Source organism: Piliocolobus tephrosceles, chromosome 4 (genome assembly GCF_002776525.5).
Source record: "Piliocolobus tephrosceles isolate RC106 chromosome 4, ASM277652v3, whole genome shotgun sequence".
Taxonomy (NCBI): domain Eukaryota; kingdom Metazoa; phylum Chordata; class Mammalia; order Primates; family Cercopithecidae; genus Piliocolobus; species Piliocolobus tephrosceles.
In genome coordinates this window covers 139,192,381-139,212,619 of record NC_045437.1, presented here as the reverse complement: position 1 = coordinate 139,212,619, position 20,239 = coordinate 139,192,381, and the positions used below count along the sequence as shown (strand labels likewise).

Sequence of the window (20,239 nt, the reverse complement as noted above, 5' to 3'; positions counted from 1 at the left end):
CATCATATATCATCAGGGAAATGCAAAATTAAGACAACAGTGAGATACCATACCACACACCCATTAGAAAGGTCGAAATCCAGAACATGGACACCACCAAATACTGGCGAGAATGTGGAGCAAAAGGAGCTCTCAGTCACTGCTGGTGGGAATGTGGAATGGTTCCGCCACTTTGGAAGACTGTTTGGCAGTATTTACCCAAAGGTGTCGAAAACCTATATCCACATCAAACCTGCACACAGATGTTTACAGCAGTTGTATTCATAGTTGCCAAAACTTGGAAGCAACCAAGATGTCCTTGAGAAGGTGAATGAGTAAATAAACTATAGTACATCCAGACAGTGGAGTATTATTCGACACCAAAAAGAAATGAATGATCAAGCCCTGAAAAGATATGGAGGAATCGTAAATGCGTATTACTAAGTAAAAGAAGCAGGTCTGAGAAAGCTACATATCGTACGATTTCAACTATATGACATGCTGGAAAACTGAGACAGCAATAAGTTTTGCGGTTGCCAGGGGTTGGGATAGGAGGGATGAGTAGCCAGAGGGGTTAGGGGGCATGAGGGATGAGTAGGCAGAACACAGAGGATTTTTAGGGCAGTGAAACTATCTGCAAGAGCCCGTAATGCTGGATCCATATTATACATTTGTCCAAACCCACAGAATGTACAATAGCAAGAGTGAACCCTAATGTAAACTATGGACTGTAGGTGATAATGGCCCATCAATGGAGAGTTGTCAGTTGCAACAACTATACCATTCTGGTGGGGAAGGTTAATAATGAGGGAGGCTATGCATGGGAGGGAGGGCATATCCCTGTACCTTCCATTCAGTTTTGCTGTGAGCCGTAAAACTGCTCTAAAAAATTCTCATTGAAAAATGAGAGGCCAGCCGGGCGCGATGGCTCACACCTGTAATCCCAGCACTTTGGGAGGCCGAGACGGGTGGATCACGAGGTCAGGAGTTCAAGATCAGCCTGGCCAACATGGTGAAACCCTGTCTCTACTAAAAACTACAAAAATTAGCCAGGCGTGGTGGCAGGCGCCTGTGGTTCTGGCTACTCGGGAGGCTGAGGCAGAAGAATCGCTTGAACCCAGGAGGTGGAAGCTACAGTGAGCTGAGATCATGTCACTGCACTCCAGCCTGGGTGACAGGGTGAGACTCCATCTCAAAAAGAAAAAAAGAAAAATGAGAGGCCAAGTCATATCTGCTCAAGGCCACATAATTAGTGTGTGACAGAGCTGGGCTTGGAATCAAGCCTGTCCAACCTCAGAGCCACCGCCTGTGTGGTATCTCCCATGGGTGTGCCTTCTTTGCCCAGCTGGACTGGGAACTTGAAGGCAGGAACTGGGCTTTCCTGTCTCGGTGTTGTCATGGTTGCCTGGTGAAGTCACATTTAGCTGGTGACTAAGGGTGTGCTGTGGAGTAGCAGTCACAGCCTGACCCTGGGTCCCAGGAGGGCTGGCTTCCCAAGACTTGTGATAGTTAAGTCCTTTCTCCGTAACTAATGCCATGCAGTGCAAAGGGTGCTGGCAAGGGCAGGAAGCCCCAGGTCTTGTCCTGGTCTTTAGCTAGCCTGCTGGTTAGTGGACTCATCACTCAGAGCTTCAGAGCCCCATCTAAATGGAGGGGTTTGGACGACTGTAGACAGTTGTATCAGAGGCAGAAGGTTTTTTCCAAATAGTTTCCTGGGCCCCACCTCCCAGAGGTTCTGGTTTTGTGTCTGGAGTAGGTAACGTAGCCAGGTCGGGAATCTCTGTACTTGACAATCTCTAGGATCCCTTCCAGCTCCCAAACTCCATGAATCTTGGAAGGGCCTGTGGACCCTTGCATCATTCCCCTGACCCCAAACAGGCTAAATGACACAGAAAATAACAGTAAAAAAGATACTTTATTGTTAAAAAAAAAAAATTACCAATGAAACCATGTATCCGTCTCTCACACTCACAGTCACACACGCAGCCGCAAACCACTCACACAAATTGGCTCTCGCCCACACAGCGCCCTCTCGCGTGAAGCAGCAGCCCTGTGGGCAAGTCTCCATTGCTCTTCCTTTTGACTTCTGTCTCCAGAAACAACGCACGTGAAAAGGAGTGGACCAGAAGGAGGGACTGGGTGGGAGGGAGTGGTGAGGTCACCAAAGGCCACAGAGGCTTCTGGTCCCCACCACTCCTGGCTACATACATTCTACACATGTGTACACACGTATTATCCATGGGCACCCACATGTGTAGACATGTGCCCACATTGACCCTCCATGCATAGGGTTGAGTCGCTGCAGGTAACACTTGATGGGCAGGCGTTTGCAATGGAGAGGAGGCAACGGCAGGTGTCCAGCCTGGACACTGCGGTCCAGCTCCCTGCTTCCAACCTGCCCTAAATAGGAGTTCAGAGTTCCTTGTGTCTAGGGAAGAAAAATCCCATTGAGGAAACTCATCCAGACAGCAAGGTCAAAAAGTGCCTAAGAATTTTTAAAATGAAGAATTAGTTCCTTCCTTCCTTTGGCCAAAAGTGCCTGGGAAACTTGGGATGAAGAACCCAGAGTTCCATGAGGTCTGAATTCTTTAACAAAGTAGGTTCAGAGCTGCGTAGACTCCTGGCAGGCCCTGACTGGCAGACAGTGGTGTGACTCTGAGGCAGGCCATTCCTCTGCGTGTAGGCTGAGGAGCGGGACCTCTGGAGCCCGAGGCCCGGTGATGCTCCTCGGAGTCCTTGTTGCCCTCCATCACCGTTTTCTCTCCGGTGCAAAGCACAGTGCCTGATATGGAGCAGACACTTGACAAAGACACAGTGAGTGCTCGACTGAGGCAGGGGCACAGAGGACTGTGCCTGCTCCCCTGCTGCTCACCTCTCAGTCCCTAGGAGGACGCCACACAGCCCTCTAGAACTCCTTGGTATGGCCTGCGTAGTGGGTGCTGTCAGGCACCAACCTGCCTGCCTCCAAAATGGAGCTGTGGGCAGGTATGAGAATGCATCTTGGCGAAGCTGAGCCAGCACAGTCAATCAGGCTCTGCCCTGGGGACTGAGAGATGGCAGATCGGGGAGACCGCCTGTCTCGTGCACCCCGGGAGTCAATTGTTCCTGGTCTTCCAGGGTCACTGCTCTAGGCATGCCCCTCTCCTGGGACCCTAGTGCTGTTTCTGGAGCTCTATCCTCAGCTTCCCTCCTCCCTCAGGGACTAGCTGGGGGATTGGAAGACCACATTTCAAGGGACAGCAGCCTGGGCTGGGGGTAGGGCCTTCCCTCCCACTCTCCCAGCCACACTCAACTCACCCGCTATGAGACAGGAAGAAATAAGCCAAGTCCAGTCCTTGGCCTCCCGCCTGCCTTGCTCTGGGAATGGGAAGCTAGAACATGACCTCCTCACAGCTGCCATAATCACTCTCCACCATGTCAGAGCCCTCATAGTTGGGGGGCACCTGGTGCTGGCCCTGGCCTGCAAGAGGTGCCCCCTCTGCCTCACAAACAGCATAAGAGGGCCCAGCTCGGCTGAGGCGCATACTCATCCCCTTGTAGCCCCCCTCTGCCAGGCAGGGCCCTCCCCCTCCCTGCCGGAACTGCGAGTGGTAGTAGCTGATGGCCGTGTACTCATTGAGACAGGGGGCAACCAGGCGCTCCCGGGGACTAGGGGGCCGAGAGGGCATCAGATCTTCCAGGTTCTGGTTGCTGTAACGGGGTGGGAGAGGTGCCCGCTTATTTTCCATCTCCAGGGGGAAGGGGAAGCCCCCATAGAGGCCAGTGGGCTCTGGCATCACGACGGGGGTTGAGTGGCGGTAAGCCGAGGGCGGCAGAGGGCCCTGAGTCACTTCAGAGTGGGGGTATTCCCAGCGTTCATTCCTGGAGTAAGTAGGTGGCCAGACCATAGCTCCGCCAGGGTACACTGAAAGGGAAAAGCAAGATAGGGTGAGTTCATTTTCCCCGGGGAAGGTTTCAGCTGGCTCTGTAGCAACTATATATAACCTAGCGTGTTGTGGAGACAGGAGTGGGTGCATTTGGGCCCATCTGTGCAGGTTGTCTCTGGTAGCTCAGGTTGATATATAGAATCCAATGGGGCAAGCTCAAGGCTAGAGGTTTCACCCAAGGCCAGCCCATCTTGCAAATCTCTGCCACTAATCTGAGGGTCAGTGAACAAGGGAAGGATCTGGATGGCTCCATGCACCCCACTCCCACAGCTGGGTACAGTAACTCCATCCCAGGTCCTACTGGTGAGTTTCATCCCCTTAACCGAAGGAAACACACACAGTTTGGACTTGCAGGTGTGATGGAGTCTATCATGGAGAGTGATGAAAGGAGATGTGGCTCAGAAATCAGGAAACCAGGAGCCCTTGGTCCTAGCCCTGCCTCTGCTACTGAATAGTTGGGTGAGTTAGAACAAGTCACTACATCTTGATGGGCCTCAGTTTCCCTATTTGACACAGTGAAAATACTTGTCATAACTGCTGATGATTATGCCAAAACATGAAGTGCTTTACTAATGCATCTCCTTTTGAACCAAAGATGAGAGGAAGGTGATATTCCCCCTCTAGATGAGCCAGGTCTGGCCCAAGGCTGCTGCACTTCCAGGTTGAGCAACCAAAAGCTTAGACCACTGCTTCTCCTTTCCCTTCCCAGAAAAGCACAAATGTGCAGAAGCCCCCTTCTCACTCCAGGGATTCTACCCAACCCTATCCAGGGTCTACAAATTTCTGTCATGAACATCAATCCCATGGAGTGACTTGGAATTTAGGAGAGTGCAATAGAATGAGACCCAGAAACCTGGCATCTGCTCCAGCATCAGTGCCCTGTAACCTTGAACACATGCCATCATGTCCCATCCCAAAGGGTTGGATGTGTGGTGGCTAAAAATGCCTGTGCCTCAGATAACGGAGTGTTTAGGACCACCGCCCACTGCCATCAATCCCGGCGGCTAAGCGTCTCTGGCTGTACTGACCCATCTCCTCGCCGGACCAGGTTCTCTTAATGACAGGCTCATTGTCAGAGTGGGAAGGGACTGCAGCTGGCGGGAGTCTGGGGGGCACACTGCAGACCACTGGCCGTTGCTTAGAATTGGGTCCAAATGTGACGAGTTCATTTGGAAGTGAGGTCTTGCTGGGTTCCGGTTGGTTCAGGTTGTTGCAGGAGCTGGCAGTCAATGGGTTGAGCTCGATGGCAGGTATGGCTTGGGTGTCAACACCAACACTCCTGGCCAGGAGGTCTGGGTCCTCCATAGCCACAGGCTTGTGAGACTTGCAACGGCGGCAGTAGAGGAGAAGCCCGACAGTGCTTATGATAATTAACACTACAGCCACTATGATGATCAGTAACTCCTGCTGCCCCCAGTCCCCCCTGGTGATCTCAGGAGTAACTAGGCAGTGTCCTTCTGAGCAACCCCTCGCCTCCATTTCACACCTGCAGAGATAGAGAAGTAGTCAGGGGGCTGAGTCATGAAATTGCCCTTTCCATGTCCCGTCTTACAGAGATCTATGGGATAGAGACCGCTCCCCCAAAAACCTACCGTCTCCCATTTTTCACCCCCCAAAAAAGCAATTATCAAGCATATCAACATCAGAACTTTCCACCTTCCACCATTAAAGTACGGGTCTCAGCTACATCCTCATTTGTGACCATTAGGATCTGGGAATGTCTATTATTTTTCCAGCAATGAGATCTAGGCACTGGATACACTCTCTATCATGAAGTCAGATTTCCTTCCATATCACTGCAGTAGAGACATCGACATACCCGCTGCCCTCTAGCAATGATGTCAGGGTTCCAGATACAAGTCAGCATTGCCCAGTAATAGCAACCAGGCACCCGTGTTCCCTGCTGTGCTTCACCAGGAGGTCACAGGAGCCAACGTGGTCCTGTACAGATCAGCCACCTTACAATGGGCAACTTGCTCAGAGACAGCATGTGATCTCTCAGGGTACCTCTTGCTTGGCATTCCATGGTGTGAAGCTCCAGGGAAACTTCTGTGGCCAGCTTTATCCACTTTTGAGGGATATTGGGAAAGTTTGCCCCATCCCATTTAAGTCCAAAACATTTCTCAGGGCCTGAAATTTCACTACCAGTTGTTTGTTATTTTGGGTTACATGTTTTCCCTAAGGTCCTCTTTTAAAATGCAGACACCACTTTCAGCTGTGAAATGTCCTCCCAACACATCTTGTGAACGAATAGCATTCCCTACTGCAAAACAGGACAGGAAGCAGAGCAGGACACACCAGTTGCTGAGAAAAAGGACTGAGGTCGACCAGGTCGATCACGCCTGTGATCCCAACACTTTGGGAGGCCAAGTAGGCTGGATCACTTGAGGTCAGGAATTCAAGACCAGCCTGACCAGTATGGGGAAACCCTGTATCTACTAAAAATACAAAACTTAGCCAGGTGTGGTGGCGCATGCCTGTAATCTCAGCTACTTGGCAGGCTGAGGCAGGGGAATGGCTTGAACCTGGGAGGCAGAGGTTGCAGTGAACTGAGATCACGCCATTGCACTCCAGCCTGGGCGACAGAGTGAAACTCCTTCTCAAAAAAAAAAAAAAAAAAAAAAAGGACTGGGGTCATCAACATACCCAGAGTAATCATGGGAAAGCCCTTTCCCTGCCTAGGCCTCAGTTTCTCCAGCTGTAAAATGATTGGGTGAACTATATCACTGGCTGTTATACACAGGCTAATAGCAAAGGGATCCATTGGGAGCTTGTTAAAAATAGAAGCTAGGCCCATTCTTGGAGATTCTGGTTCAGTTGGTCTAGGCTGGGTCTGGGAATCTATATTTTTCATGTCTCTTTCGTGATTCTTTAAAGTCTCCTAAGTTTGGGAGCCATGAAACTAGATAATTGTCAAAGTCTCTTTCCCTCTAGGAGTCTAGGAATGACAGTTTCACTTGCAACTGCCGCAGCCCCACACAGTATGAGGCACAGACAGCTGGCAGTGGGGTTCCAGGCACAGCAGCACCTGCCCAAGTGGAACCATTTTCCCCAGGCCACTGGGAAGTTCGGGTCCAGAGTGAGAGAATAAGCACTTCAGCCATTTTCAGACTGCAGCAAGGACCAGAACTACCTGAGGAGCTGGTTAAATGTATAGATTCCTAAGCCCCAGCTTGTGAATCTGAGGCAGCAGGTTCAGAATGGGGCTGGGGAAATCTCTAGCAAGCAGCTTCTTCCTCCAGAAGTGTTGTAATGCAGGGGTTGGAGAGAGATGCCCTAACACAAGGGTCCCCAACCCCTAGGTCAGGGACCCATACTAGTCCATGACTTGTTAGGAACCGAGCTGCACAGCAGGAAACGAGCAATGGGTGAGCAAGCATTACCACCTGAGCTCCGCCTTCTGTCAGCTCAGTGGGGGCATTAGATTCCCACTGGAGCACGAACCCTGTTGTGAACTGTGCATGTGAGGGATCCAGGTTGCGTGCTCCTTATGAGAATCTAATGCCTGATGATCTGTCACTGTCTCCCATCGTCTCCAGATGGGAGCGTCTAGTTGCAGGAAAACAAGCTCAGGCTCCCACTGATTCTATATTATGGTGAGTTGTATCATTACCTCATTATATATTACAATGTAATAATAATAGAAATAAAGTGCACAATAAATGTCATGTGCTCAAATCATCCTGAAACCATCCCCCCTTTCTCCTGCCTCGTCTGTGGAAAAAGTGTCTTCCATGAAACCTGGTGCCAAAAAGGTTGGGGACCACTGCCCTAACACATGGGAAAGGCCTAGAAGCCAGGTCCCTGCAGCACTCTCCCCTGGCCTCCCATTGGACTTTCTAGAGGTCAGAGTGCAGAGCGCATTCCCTAATGGTGCCAAATCCAAGGTGAGGAGCCCATGGCAGGTGGCCTCTCTTGGGATTACCTGTCTCCTGTGAAAGGATGAGGGCAGTTACAGGAAGCTCCTTTGGGGGAGAGGATGCAAGTTTCACCTTCCAGGCAGGGTGCAAAAGTACAGTTCTCCCTTCCTTGTTCACAGTGCTTCCCAGAGAACTGTGGGGGACATTTGCAGACATAACCTGGGACAAAAAGAAGGGAGGTGAGAGAGCACTCTGGCCTAGCAGTTAAAGGAGACCTGGCATTGGCAGACTCGTGTGTTCGTGCAGCCATTCGGTTACCATTTTTTTATTTCGTTTCTCCTCTCTGTGCCCAACACTGTGCTGGGCATTGGTGCCCTGCTGAACAAGAGCACTTTGGTCCCTGCCCTCAAACAACTGACAGCTCACCAGAGAAAACAGTCATCTAAAGAACAGTAATAAACAGGATAATAATCATAGACACTAACTTAGTCACTATTCCAAGGATCTTCCTGTGTTGGCTCATTTGATCCTCACGATGACCCTGAGATTGGTGACTGTCACCATCTTCATCAGGGGACAGGTACAAAGGGATGGCAGATGAGGAAAGGAGGCACAGAGAATGGACAGAATTTGCTCAAGGTCACATAGCCAGTAAACGGTAAAGCTAGGGTTCAAACCTAGACAGCTAGCTACAATTCAGTATCTCACTAATTATAATAAAATTAGTTTTATTAAAGGGAAATGCTGGGAGGGGTGGGGGATGAGGCTAGCTTACTCTAGGGACCTGGAAGCTATTTCATTTGAGATCTGAAGGATGAGTAGAAATTAGCTAGCAAGAAGATAGAGGGCAAAGAGAAAGGTGTTTCAGATGGAAGAGAAGAGTGTGTGCAAAGGCTAGGGAAGGGTGTGGCGTGGTCAAGGAACTCAAACCACACCAGGTTAGGCCAGCCCAGTGAAGGACAGGGAGAGTTTGAACTATGGCCTGGGAGGTGCAGGAGCCACATGCAGGGATTGGACACTATCCTAATAGCACAGCAGCCACTGAGCAGTTCTCAGCAGGAGAGTGCCATGCATAGGACTGCGCTGGATAAAGATCACCCCGGCTCCTGCTGGAAGGTGGAAGGCAGGGGGAGAAGTTGGAGAACAGGGAGGAGGCTGGTGCCAGGGTGAGAAGTGATGGGAGCTTGGGTGAGAGGGACGGCAGTGGGGAGGGAGAGAAGTGGTGGACTCCTTGGATATTTTGCAGGTAGAAATGACATGATTAACCAGACAAAAATCAGAAAATGGGGTAATGCGAAGTGTTGACAGGCACATGGGTACATAGGAACCTCTCACGTTGCATGTGATGTATAGATGGCTGTGGCCATGCTGAGAGCACTGTAGCCCTATTTAGTCAAAATAATTACTTACATGCTATGAGCATGAGACTTCCACCCCTGGCTGTTGGGGGTGTGTGTGAAGGAAATTCTCACACAGGTTCACAAGGAGACATATAGGAGAATGCTCACTGCAGCATTGATGATGGAGATGGGTGTCTGGAGTGTGAGGGTGGAGAGGGAAAATGTGAGTGCGTGTACATCATGGAGTACTGAGCCACAGTTAGAAGCAATTAATGAGAATTGCTCATGGCAGCACTGACGGATCTTAAAAATATGGTGCTGAGCAAAAGTGTAAATAACATATACCACTTATATAAATTGGAAATTTAAGCATACGAAAAACAACATGTATTTTGTAAGAACTCATTCAAAAACTTTAAATGTTTGCCTCTAGTGTTAGGGAAGGGGAAGGGAGTGGAATACAAGTTAAAGGGGAATGAGAAGGAGACTGTGCATAGACCAATGAAGACACTAAGGTATGTGATTAATTCAACCCTCTGCCCCTGAGGTCCCCATTCATATCCTCCCTCATCCCCCCAAAAGTAGAAAGACAGTTTTTGCTGATGGGGAAGGAAGACTCCTGGCTTCCCCCAGTCTAGATATTGCAGATTCCAACCTGTTACTCACAAGATAGGGGAAGAGAGAGAAAAATTTGGAACCAGGAGGCTCTGAGATCTCCACCCTGACATGCCTTTCCCACCTGAAGAGCCCTCTGGGATACACCCTGGGTTCAGCCTGGCACCCCAGCCCTCACCTGCCCCATGGGTCCGTGAGCACTTCCCGCCATTGAGGCACGGATTCTGGCTGCAGTAGTCACTGTGGAGGCAGCACTGGGTGAGAGCTTGTGTCTCCAGCAAGCCTGCCACCGTCTTGCCAGGGACCAGCAGATCTAGAGCCTCTTCATTGACCATGACAGCATCCAGGCAGCCTTCAAAGCCCTGGGAGACATTCGAGGAAGAATGTGACAAGACAAGGCCGCCCAGCAAAAGGTGTCTTTCGGGCCTCAGACCACGGCAGTTCTCTGGGACCACAAGGGAGGTGTTGCCCATGCTGTCAATCACCAGGCGAATGGAAGTGTCCATCTCCTCCACCAGGATGGAATGCCACTCATGGTCATTGACATGGCGCTGGGAGGAAAGGTTTCCATAGAAACCACCCAGACAGTGATATTCCAGCTGGGGCACTCCACTGACCAGCTGCAAAGGAAACCCAAACAGCCATCAGCAAAGCCAAGGAGTCCTTGTAAACCTGCTAACAGGCTGCCAGTTCAAAGAATGTTGTTTGTATTTTTATGGGTTGGGGGGGTGTTTGGTAATTTTCAAGGCTGGTTTAGACATGGCATTTGCAAAGCATAAAAGCCCTCAAAGTGCTTTTGTGTTGATGGTCTCCTTTGCTCGCACGACACCCCATGGGATGATCTGGGTAGGGGGTGACATCTCCATTCACAGATGAGGAAACTGAAGCCCAGAGATGCTTTGCTGATCAAGACCCTGTATTTTGGATGCTTCTTCACAGGCCTGTCCAGAGTTCCACACTTGTGAATACTGGCCTTCAGGGATTTGAAAAACCTTTCTCCCACTCCCACTTCCTTATTCAATAGCTTAGCAGTTCTCAGAGTAGGTCCCCAAGACCTTTTCAGGGGAGCCACAAGGGCAAAGTATTTTTATAGTAATCCCAAGAGTTGATTTGCTTTTGTTTTCTCACAAGTATACAACAGAGTTTTGCAGACACATGTTGTCACAACTGATGAATGCAGAAGTAAATATGAGAAACCAGCTATCTTCTATTAAGCCAGACAAACGAGAGGCTTGCAAAAATGTAAAACAATGCCACTCTTCCCTTTTCTTTTGGAAAGTAATTATTTTTCATAAAAGTGTATAATTAAAGACATACACTCATATGTTGATTGCAGCACTTTTCACAATAGCAAAGACATGGAATCAACCTAGATGCTCAACAACAGTGGGCTGGATAAATAAAATACACCATGGACTACTATACAGCCATAAAAAAACAATGAAATTATGTCCTTTGCGCAACATGAATGGAACTGACGGCCATTATCCTAAGAAAACTAACAGAGGAACAGAAAAATCAAATACCACATGTTCTCACTTATAAGTGGGAGCTAAATGCTGAGTACACATGGACAGAAAGAAGGGAATAGACACCAGGGCCTACTTGAGGGCAAAGGGTGGGAGGAGGGTAAGGACCAAAGAACTACCTATCAGGTACTCTGCTTATTCCCCAGGTGATGAAGTAATATGTACACCAATCCCCTATGACACATCGGTTACCCATATAACAAACCTGCATATGTACCCCCAAACCTAAACTAAAAATTGGAAGAAAAAATTAATTAACTAATTATGGTATTTATGTTAACATGTGAGTTTCTTATTATTTCTAAATAAATTAATACATATTTTTAAATGTCTCTGTTTTAATTTCTAATACTGAAAATGTTGACAGTTATAACCCACATAAACAAAACTTCCCTGGCATATGCAATAATTTTTAAGAGTGTAAAAAGTCCTGAAGTCAAAAAGTGTGAGAACCACTGGGTTAAAACATTTTCTTTCACTTCATTCCCAAGAGGTAGGACTGCCTATGGCCAAATACTTTTCTGGTCACTTTGGGCTACGTAGAGTTTTCTCTGTTGGAATTTGAAGATGTAACCCAGTGTTTCTTATACATTGGTCATCTGTACACCACCTCTCAGATTTTTGCCCTGGTTGAATACTACCTGTACCTTTATTTACTTAAAAAGGAGACACTATTATTAGGGTAAGTAGAAAACCAATACACTTGCCATTAAGAAGTGGGAATAACAAAAATGAATGCAACTCAAGTAAAACATTGCAATGAAATCATTTCTTTTTATTTGTCTGGGACCACAAATCTGTTGATCCCACTGTCTTTTCATTGTCTCCCACCTCTGTAATGTCCTCGTTCCTCTCCTTATCCAGCTTAAGTTCCATAGTCAATCATCCTAACTACTCCCTTCACATACTCTTGACCTGTCTCTTTCTTACTTCATAGAACTCACTTGGTAAACCCACAACTGTGGAAAAAGCTGACTCTCCACCTGCTCTATACAGACATGGAGCAGAACATGGCTGGAGAAAAACATGCAGCTTTGCTCACCAGCCTGTCTTTAATTTCATGACCATGGCTCTCAAATGAGCCTTTAATGATGCCCGGCAATCACACTCCCTTCCTGAGTCCATCCATTCTTTCAGATGATGGTTTTCACTACGTCTCTCTCTTGAGATCCCTAATGCCTCTCTCCTCATCCCCACTCTCAGCTGATCATCTCACATCCTACTGAAGTCATCAGATGGCGGAACCTGCAGACACTTTCACCATCACATCTAGCCACCTTAGCTAAAGCCGGTCTCTCCATTTATGCACTAGATTCCACCTCCTCACCTCCTCAAGGCTCTACTGATTCTCCTTCCTCTTTCCTACATCTTTATTCATTCACCACTGAATCATTCCACAGCATACAAACATGCTGTTATTGCTCTAATCTTTACTTTCAAAAATATACCTTCTTTACAGATGATAATCTTTATTTTTCTAAAAAAGATTGTCTTCACCTCAGTTTTCCAGCCAGATATTTTCCTTCTTTGCTCTCCCTTTTCAGCAAAATTTCACCCTAACCCACCATACACGGAAACCATTGGTGTCAGGGGATTCAATGATCTCTGTGTTGCCAAATCACTTCCCATCTTACTGGCCTCTCAGCAGCAGATCACCCAGCAGATCACTCCTTCCTTCTTGATACGTGTTCTTCACTTGGCATCCTGCATACAATATTCCCTGGGTTTTCCTCCAGCATCACCAGTTACTCATGTTCAGTCTCCTTTGTTGAATCACCTCTTCCCCCAGACCTGCTAATGTTGGAGGGTCTCAAGGAGTAATCATTGGCCTACTCTCTCTTCAATCTATGCTGCCTGGTGATCTCCTCCCATCTCATGGCTTTCAGTACCATGTATGCGCTGAAGACTCCTAGATCTCCATCTCCAGCATAGACCCCTCACAACATTAGGCTTGTCTTTCCAGATCCACTTGGAGGTCTAATGGGCATCTGAAACTTACACATCCAAAATTGCTCCCTGATCTCGCCTCCCGAAACTTTGTATCCACCCATGCCCTTCGCCAGACCTGCTGGCACAAACTCCATTCTTCCAGTTGCCCAGGCCAAAATCTCACCACTTGCCTTCTCTCCCACCCTTCGTTCAATTCACTGGGAAATCCTGTTGACTTTGCCTTCAAAATCTTTGCAGAATCTATCTTCTTTCCAGTTCCTTTGTCATCACCCTGGTCTAAACCACCACCCTGTCTTATCCAAATTATTTCAATGGCCTCACCCTGGTCTAAACCACCACCCTGTTTTATCCAAATTATTTCAATGGCCTCCTAACTGGGTCTCTCTGCTCCTATCTTTGTTTCTCTAAAGCTGATTCTCAACAAAGAAGCCTTGATGACGCTTTTAAAATAGATCATTGCAATTATCTACTCAAAACCTTCTAATGCCTCCATTGTGCTCAGAATAAAAGCCAAAGTACTTACAATGCCCTACAAGACCTTTATAGATGTGCCCCATCCCATTATGTCTCTGACAAATTCCTCTTCCTACTGTTCCCTTGACTCACTTCACTGGAGCCAGGTAGAACTCCAAGCCATTGCTTAAACATGCTAAGCATTCTCTTGCCAAAAGGCTTTTGCATTATTTTTCCCTCTACCTAGAATGTTGTTCCTTCCAGATGTCCATAGAGCTAACTTTCTCACCCTCTCCAAATTATTGCTCAATTATTATCTCAATGAAAGCTTCCCTGGCCACCTTATTTAAAATTGTAAAATTGTAACTCTGGCTGCGCATGGTGTTTCATTCCTATAATCCCAGCACTTTGGGAGGCCAAGGTGGGTGGATCCCTTGAGGCCAAGAGTTCAAGACCAGCCTGTCCAATGTGGTGAAACCTCGTCTCTGCTAAAGATACAAAAGAAAAAAACTAGTGAACGTGGTTGCGCACACCTGTAATCCCAGCTACTCCGGAGACTGAGACACCAGAAGCACCTGAACCCAGGAGGCAGAGGTTGCAGTCAGCCGAGATCATGCCACTGCCCTCCAGCCTGGGCAACAGAGTGAAACTCTGTCTAAATAAATAAATAAATAAATATTGCAACTCTCCTCACCCCTGATGCCCCTCCAGTTTTTCCTTTTTGCTCATAATACTTATCAAATTTGAATGAATTCTATAATTTTCTGAGCTATTATTATGTTTATGTTTATTGTCAGTCTCTCCCCCATAAAATGAAAGCTTTAAAAGGGATTTCTGTCTTTTTCACTGATGAGATCCAAGCACCTAGAACAGTTCCTGTCACATAGTAGATGCTCAATAAATCTGTATTGAATGAATTAAAATCTAGTGGCCAAAGTTGGCTTTCTCTTTGTTGAAATGGTAGGTTGGAGCCGAGCACAGTGGTTCATTGGTTCATGCCTGTAATCCTAGCACTTTGGGATGCCGAGGAGGCGGATCACTTGAGGTCAGGAGTTCGAGACCAGCCTGGCCAACATGACAAAACCCCATCTCTACTAAAAAAATACAAAAAACAGCCAGGCGTGGTGGTGTGTGCCTGTAATCCCCTACTCAGGAAGCTGAGGCAGGAGAATCGCTTGAACCTTCGAGGTGGAAGTTGCAGTGATCCGAAATCACACCACTGCACTCCAGTCTGGGCGACAGAGAGAGACTCTGTCTCAAAAAAAAAAGAAAAAGAAACGGTAGATTGGCACATGTGATAGAGGTGTTAAAATCAGACAGGCAGACTGTGACCTTCTACGTGACATAATCCAAATAACTGAATGATTATTACAAAGGAAATTTATTTTTCTTCCATGTGATTCCATGTGACTTCATGCTGGGTTTGTCATCTTGAACACCCCCAGTGGTAGGCAATCCCCCCCTCCCTGGGAAACACTGGCCTATTACTCCGCAAAAATGATAACGTCACCAGGGCTAGGTGACCTCATCCATCTCCATTTCTATCTTACCTCCCAGAGTAAACAGCCCCATTGTGGTGGTCCTTGGATGTATATCTCCAGATTGGGTGGCTGTGACCATCCAGGACAGGACAGTCATGTGGTCCAACAGTCACACCCAGAATCCTTAAAACTGTGCAGGGATTTCTTTGGCAGAAATGGGCTTCCTGACATTCCTCATGCCGCACCCCCTACCTCCCCAGCCTGGCACACCCACGTGAAGTCTCTCAGGCTGGCAGTGCCTTACCTTCAGGGAGATGGATGCTGTTTCATTGGTGAATAGGAGAATGGCCTGTGGCTGGAGTGTTTTCAGATAGAAACGGATGTGCCAGTTCCGAGCCGCTGGGGACCTGTACCGCACGTAGCTCTGACCACTGAACCTTGCAGCAGTACCTGAGAAAGCAACCAAAGCTGTCACCTCTACTTGACGTGGTCCCCACTGAGCCCTTGGACTAACTTTGTCTTATTTAATCGTTGGGTGGCAGACAGAATCATTGCTCATATTTTATACGAAGAAACTAGGCTGGGTGTGGGGCGTGCCATACCTTTCCAGTCTCACACATAGAGCCAGACAGGAGCCTTCACCCTACCTTTTGTTGGCTGCAGGGACCCCTGCCTTAGGTCCTGGCCTGGGTCAAGAAGTATGAACTTAAACCATTAAGAAAGCAAAAGTCATCCAGGTGTGGTGGCTCATGCCTATAATCCCAGCACTTTGGGAGGCTGCAGTGGAAGGATCACCAGAACCCAGAAGTTCGAGACCAGCCTGGGCAACAGAGCAAGACCTCATCTCTAAAAAATAAAATAAAAATAAAAATAGCCAGGCATGGTGTCACATGCCTGTAACTCCAGTTACTTGGAATTACATCCTCTCAGCTGAGGCAGGAGTATCACTTGAGCCCAGGAAGTCAAGGCTGCAGTGAGCCATGATCTTGCCACTGTATTCCAGCCTGGGTGACAGAGAGAGACCATGTCTCTAGTAATAATAATAATAATAATAATTTTAAAAAGAAAGTAAAAATCAGGCCAGAAACGTAATGAATCAAGTGTGTGAAAATCAAAATTTTTATTCTACGTAGTTTCCATGTTATTTCTGGCATTGGGAATGTAGATTTTGCATGTGGGTGTGATTTTAGACCCACAAAGGTTTTTGCCTCAGGATATTTTCTTGTATCAGCAGCAGTTAATTATTTAGGAGGTCAAGAGCCACTCTATGATAAAGAGAGGGGGGCAGTGATAGACTGTATGGCCAAAAGTTTTGTAAAGTCTGGCATCCTCCATCCCGCCTTAGCAATGGCTAATGCACAGTTGCATAGTATGGAGTAAACTTGAGTTTCTTAAGCTTCTTTGACTGTGGGACACTCTTACGTGGACCACTCTTAGGAATAGCATTCTGTTGAACCCCCTTTGGGAAGCACTGCCCTCCCCAGATTTTTTAAAAATCCACCCTCCCCAGAAGTGAGTCCAGCTATTAAATCCCCAAAACCTCAGTGTAAATAAGCTTGTCAGTTGTCAGGGGAGAGGATGAGCGGTCCAGCCTCTAGATACCTAGCAAAGAGGAATTGTTGAAGAGAGAGAACAAAAGCCAAAAGAAGGAGAAGGAAGAACCAGAAAACATGAGGCACAAGGGATTATAACATCCACAGATTCCGGCTGGACGCAGTGGCTCACACCTGTAATCCCAGAACTTTGGAAGGCCAAGATGGGGGATCACCTGAGGTCAGGAGTTCGGGACCAGCCTGATCAACATAGTGAAACCCTGTCTCTACTAAAAATACAAAAATTACCCAGGCACGGTGGCACTCGCCTATAATTCCAGCTACTCAGGAGGCTGAGGCAGGAGACTTGCTTGAACCCAGGAGGCGGAAGTTGCAGTGAGCCGAGATCTCACCACTGCACTCCAGCCTGAATGACAGAACGAGACTTCATCTCAAAAACAAAAACAAAAATCCAAAGAAGTCTGAAATTCCCTAACACTGGCAATTCCATTGTAGTAGGTGTGGGTGGGATATTGAATGGGATGGGATATTGAAGACGATCTAGATCAGAAATTTCCACCCCTAGCTGGATATCAGGATCAGCTGGAGAATCTTTATGACACAGAATCCTAAGTTCTTCTCTCAGAGAGTCTGATTCAGTAGTTCTGGGTGGCACGTGGAAATATGTATTTTAAAAATCTTACCATCGTGGGTGTAACTAGAAGGGGGGCCAAGGGAGGCTTCTGAGATGGTGGTCATATTCTTTCCTTGATCTGGGTGCTGGCTACACAGATATATTTGCTTTATAAAAATTATTTGAGGTGTGTACTTATGATACATGAATTGGTTTCCTGTGTGTTTTATATTTCACTAAAATGTTAAAAAATTTAAAAAAAAAAAAACCTCTTTTCAACCGATTCCGATGATCCTTGAGTTTATCTAGTATTTCTTCAACTTAAGCCCTTGCACCTGCTGCTTCAGAATTAAATGCCAATTCTAGGACTCACTCAGAACCTTCTAAATAAAAACCTCTGGAAGTGACACCCAGGAGCATGTCTCTTTAAAATCACGCTCTCCAGAAGACTTTGCAAAATCTTGAATTTTAGAACCCCTGCTGTCTGATGCCAGGTGGCTGAGAGAGACCGTTCAGCCTTCTTGGCTTTCCCTGCAGCAGGCCCTGGGGCAAGAAACACAGAGAAGGAAATCCTCTCCCTGACAGAGAGAAGCCCACCCAGCCTAAATCGAGTGGTCCCTGGACAAAGTCCACAAATCTTCTGAGAAATTATATCCCTAATGCCAGGCGGCTGGACCCATAAGGGGCAGGCCAGGCCAGGCCAGGCAGGAGCGCTGGTGAGCTGAAGGTCATGTCACTTTCCTTTAGCAAGACTCCTGAGCTGCTCCCTTGGTCTTAATGCCAGGGGTGCTGGGTGAGTCTTGGAGTGCCTGAAGAGCTTAGTGAAGAGTTCAGGCTTTAGAGTGGGACACACAGATATTTGAATAACCAGGCCTTCATTGGAAGCTGTACAGTTTCAGGCAAACGAAATCTCATATCTCAGTTGCAACTGCAGATGGGGCTAACGACCCTGCCTGGTAGGGCTGTGGTACCAGTTAGTTTAGGTGACATCTACACAGAGCATTGCATACAGCAGGCTCCTTAGAGCAACAACTGCTACCACGGGAATGACAGTCACCATTGATCTGGGGCTTATCATGGGCCAGCCACGGGTTAAGTGCTTTTATAATTATTATGTAACTTCCGCCCCCCACCCCAGCCCAACTCCAGGAGGCAGATGTATTTATTTTCACTATTTTATAGATGGGAAACTAAAAAGCTCAGAGGGTTTTAACAACACACCCAAGGTTACACAGCTAGTGACTGATGGAGCTGGGGTTTGAACCTGAGCTGTCTGAGCTGCCTTGAGCTTACAATCACCAGACTATGGTAATAATAGTAGCAGTATTAGTAACTCACATGTATTGAGCACTTTCTATATGTCAGGCACTGTTCTAAGTAAGCACTTGATACATAGAACTGATATAATTCCTACAGCAGCCCAGCTCAAAGTCACAGAGAGGTTAATTTTCCTAAAGTCCCCCGGTTAGTAAGTGGTAGAGCTGGGATTTTAACCCATGAGGACTGAAGCCACAGCCTATGCTCTTAGCCATGATGTTAAACCGCATATTGTAGTCTTACTGTTATTTTCTAAATCTTGAAAGGTAGCTGAGAATTGGGTATTATGCCGGAACCAGATTTTGTGAGGCCACTAACTGTCTTATGGTGATCAGTGGCCTTTGGGCTTATTAAAACTTCCCTGAACTCTCCTACAGAGCCTCAGTGGAATCTCCATGCTTAGAGTCAGGCGGGCTGAGCCCAGCAGTGCTGCTTGTCCCTAGGGAAGACGCGGTACTTACCATTGCAGGAGCAGCTCCTGTGCAGGTGGTGCCGTGGGGTCAGGATGCTAAGCCTGGCGGTGCTGTATGTGGGCCCAACTTTGGGGTCCAGATGCACTGTGTTATGGCAGATTTGACTCTGGCAGGTTGGCCCCTGGCAGGGTGCCACGGGCATAGCTGACCGCATGTGAACCCCCACTGAATGCTCCATCTCCTTGGCTGAGTGAGTGATGATGGATGCCAGCTCCTGGAACTCATAGAAGGTTCCAGAATGCCCCTCAAAGACCAGGAGCACGTCCACCCCAGCCACGGCCTCTGCAGGCTGAAGGCTGGCCAAGTGAATGTTAGCCCGTTTGATGTCCAGCTTATGGCTAAGGAACCTCTGCAGGTTCCGCCAGTGGTCACTCACCAGCTCCTCGGGGGTGAGCTGGTAGAAGCCCATCCACATGGCCTGCTGCAGAGCCTCCCGCCCCACATGCCACACGTACACGTGGACCCCAGCAGTCGTGGTGAAGGTCCCATCGCTGACTGTGACGTTGAACGAGTAGCGGCCACGAGGCAGGCCCTGGGCGGCGATAATCTTGCCATCGGGCGCACCCACTGAGAAGTGCCTGCCCAGGGTCTCCTCTTCTGCCAGGCTATAGGTCAGCATGTCTTGAGGGTCTCGGTCTGTGGCATGGATCTTACCCACCATGCCACCCTGGAACTCCTCCTCCCCGACAGTGATGAAGATCTCCAGTGGGAGAGCAGAGGGTGCATAGTGGCTCTGCTCTGTGACATGGACACGGACAGACGTCGAAGACGAGAGGGGAGGGATGCCACTGTCTGATGCCTGTGGGCAAGACAAACACTGCTGTCACCCAACAGAACTGCAGTGCTCTTGGGCCTGACTGAGGCTGGGCCTCTCTGTGGAGCTACGTTTCTCTGCCCCACACCCAACTTGAGGGCTGGCTCAGTGCATTGTCGCATTTAGAGAGAGAAAAAAAAAATCTAACTCCAAAAACACTGACACGTAATAAAGATTTTCTGAAGGTTTTGTAGAGATTGAAGGAGGGAGTTACATCCTATACCATGCAGTAAAACAATGCAGTTTCCTCGTCTGACCTCTCTCTGAGCCTCTTCCTAAATCTCTCCAGCCATAGACTTGGGCTAACTTCCTCAAGAACTTTCTCATTCTGTCCCT

The 20,239-nt window shown here is 47.9% G+C and overlaps 1 protein-coding gene across 1 annotated transcript in view; it reads right to left on the bottom strand.

Moving 5' to 3' along the window:
- Positions 1-1,875: 1,875 nt before the first annotated feature.
- Positions 1,876-20,239, bottom strand: part of FAT2 (FAT atypical cadherin 2) — a 65,254-nt gene continuing 46,890 nt past the window's right edge. Inside the window, exons 18-23 of the mRNA XM_023227105.2 lie at positions 19,078-19,888; positions 15,438-15,583; positions 9,899-10,340; positions 7,831-7,984; positions 4,934-5,391; positions 1,876-3,883 (exon numbers count right to left, since the gene is read on the bottom strand). Coding sequence (XP_023082873.2) covers positions 3,351-3,883; positions 4,934-5,391; positions 7,831-7,984; positions 9,899-10,340; positions 15,438-15,583; positions 19,078-19,888 — 2,544 coding nt within the window. The 3' untranslated portion in view covers positions 1,876-3,350. The remainder of the gene's footprint in view (positions 3,884-4,933; positions 5,392-7,830; positions 7,985-9,898; positions 10,341-15,437; positions 15,584-19,077; positions 19,889-20,239) is intronic.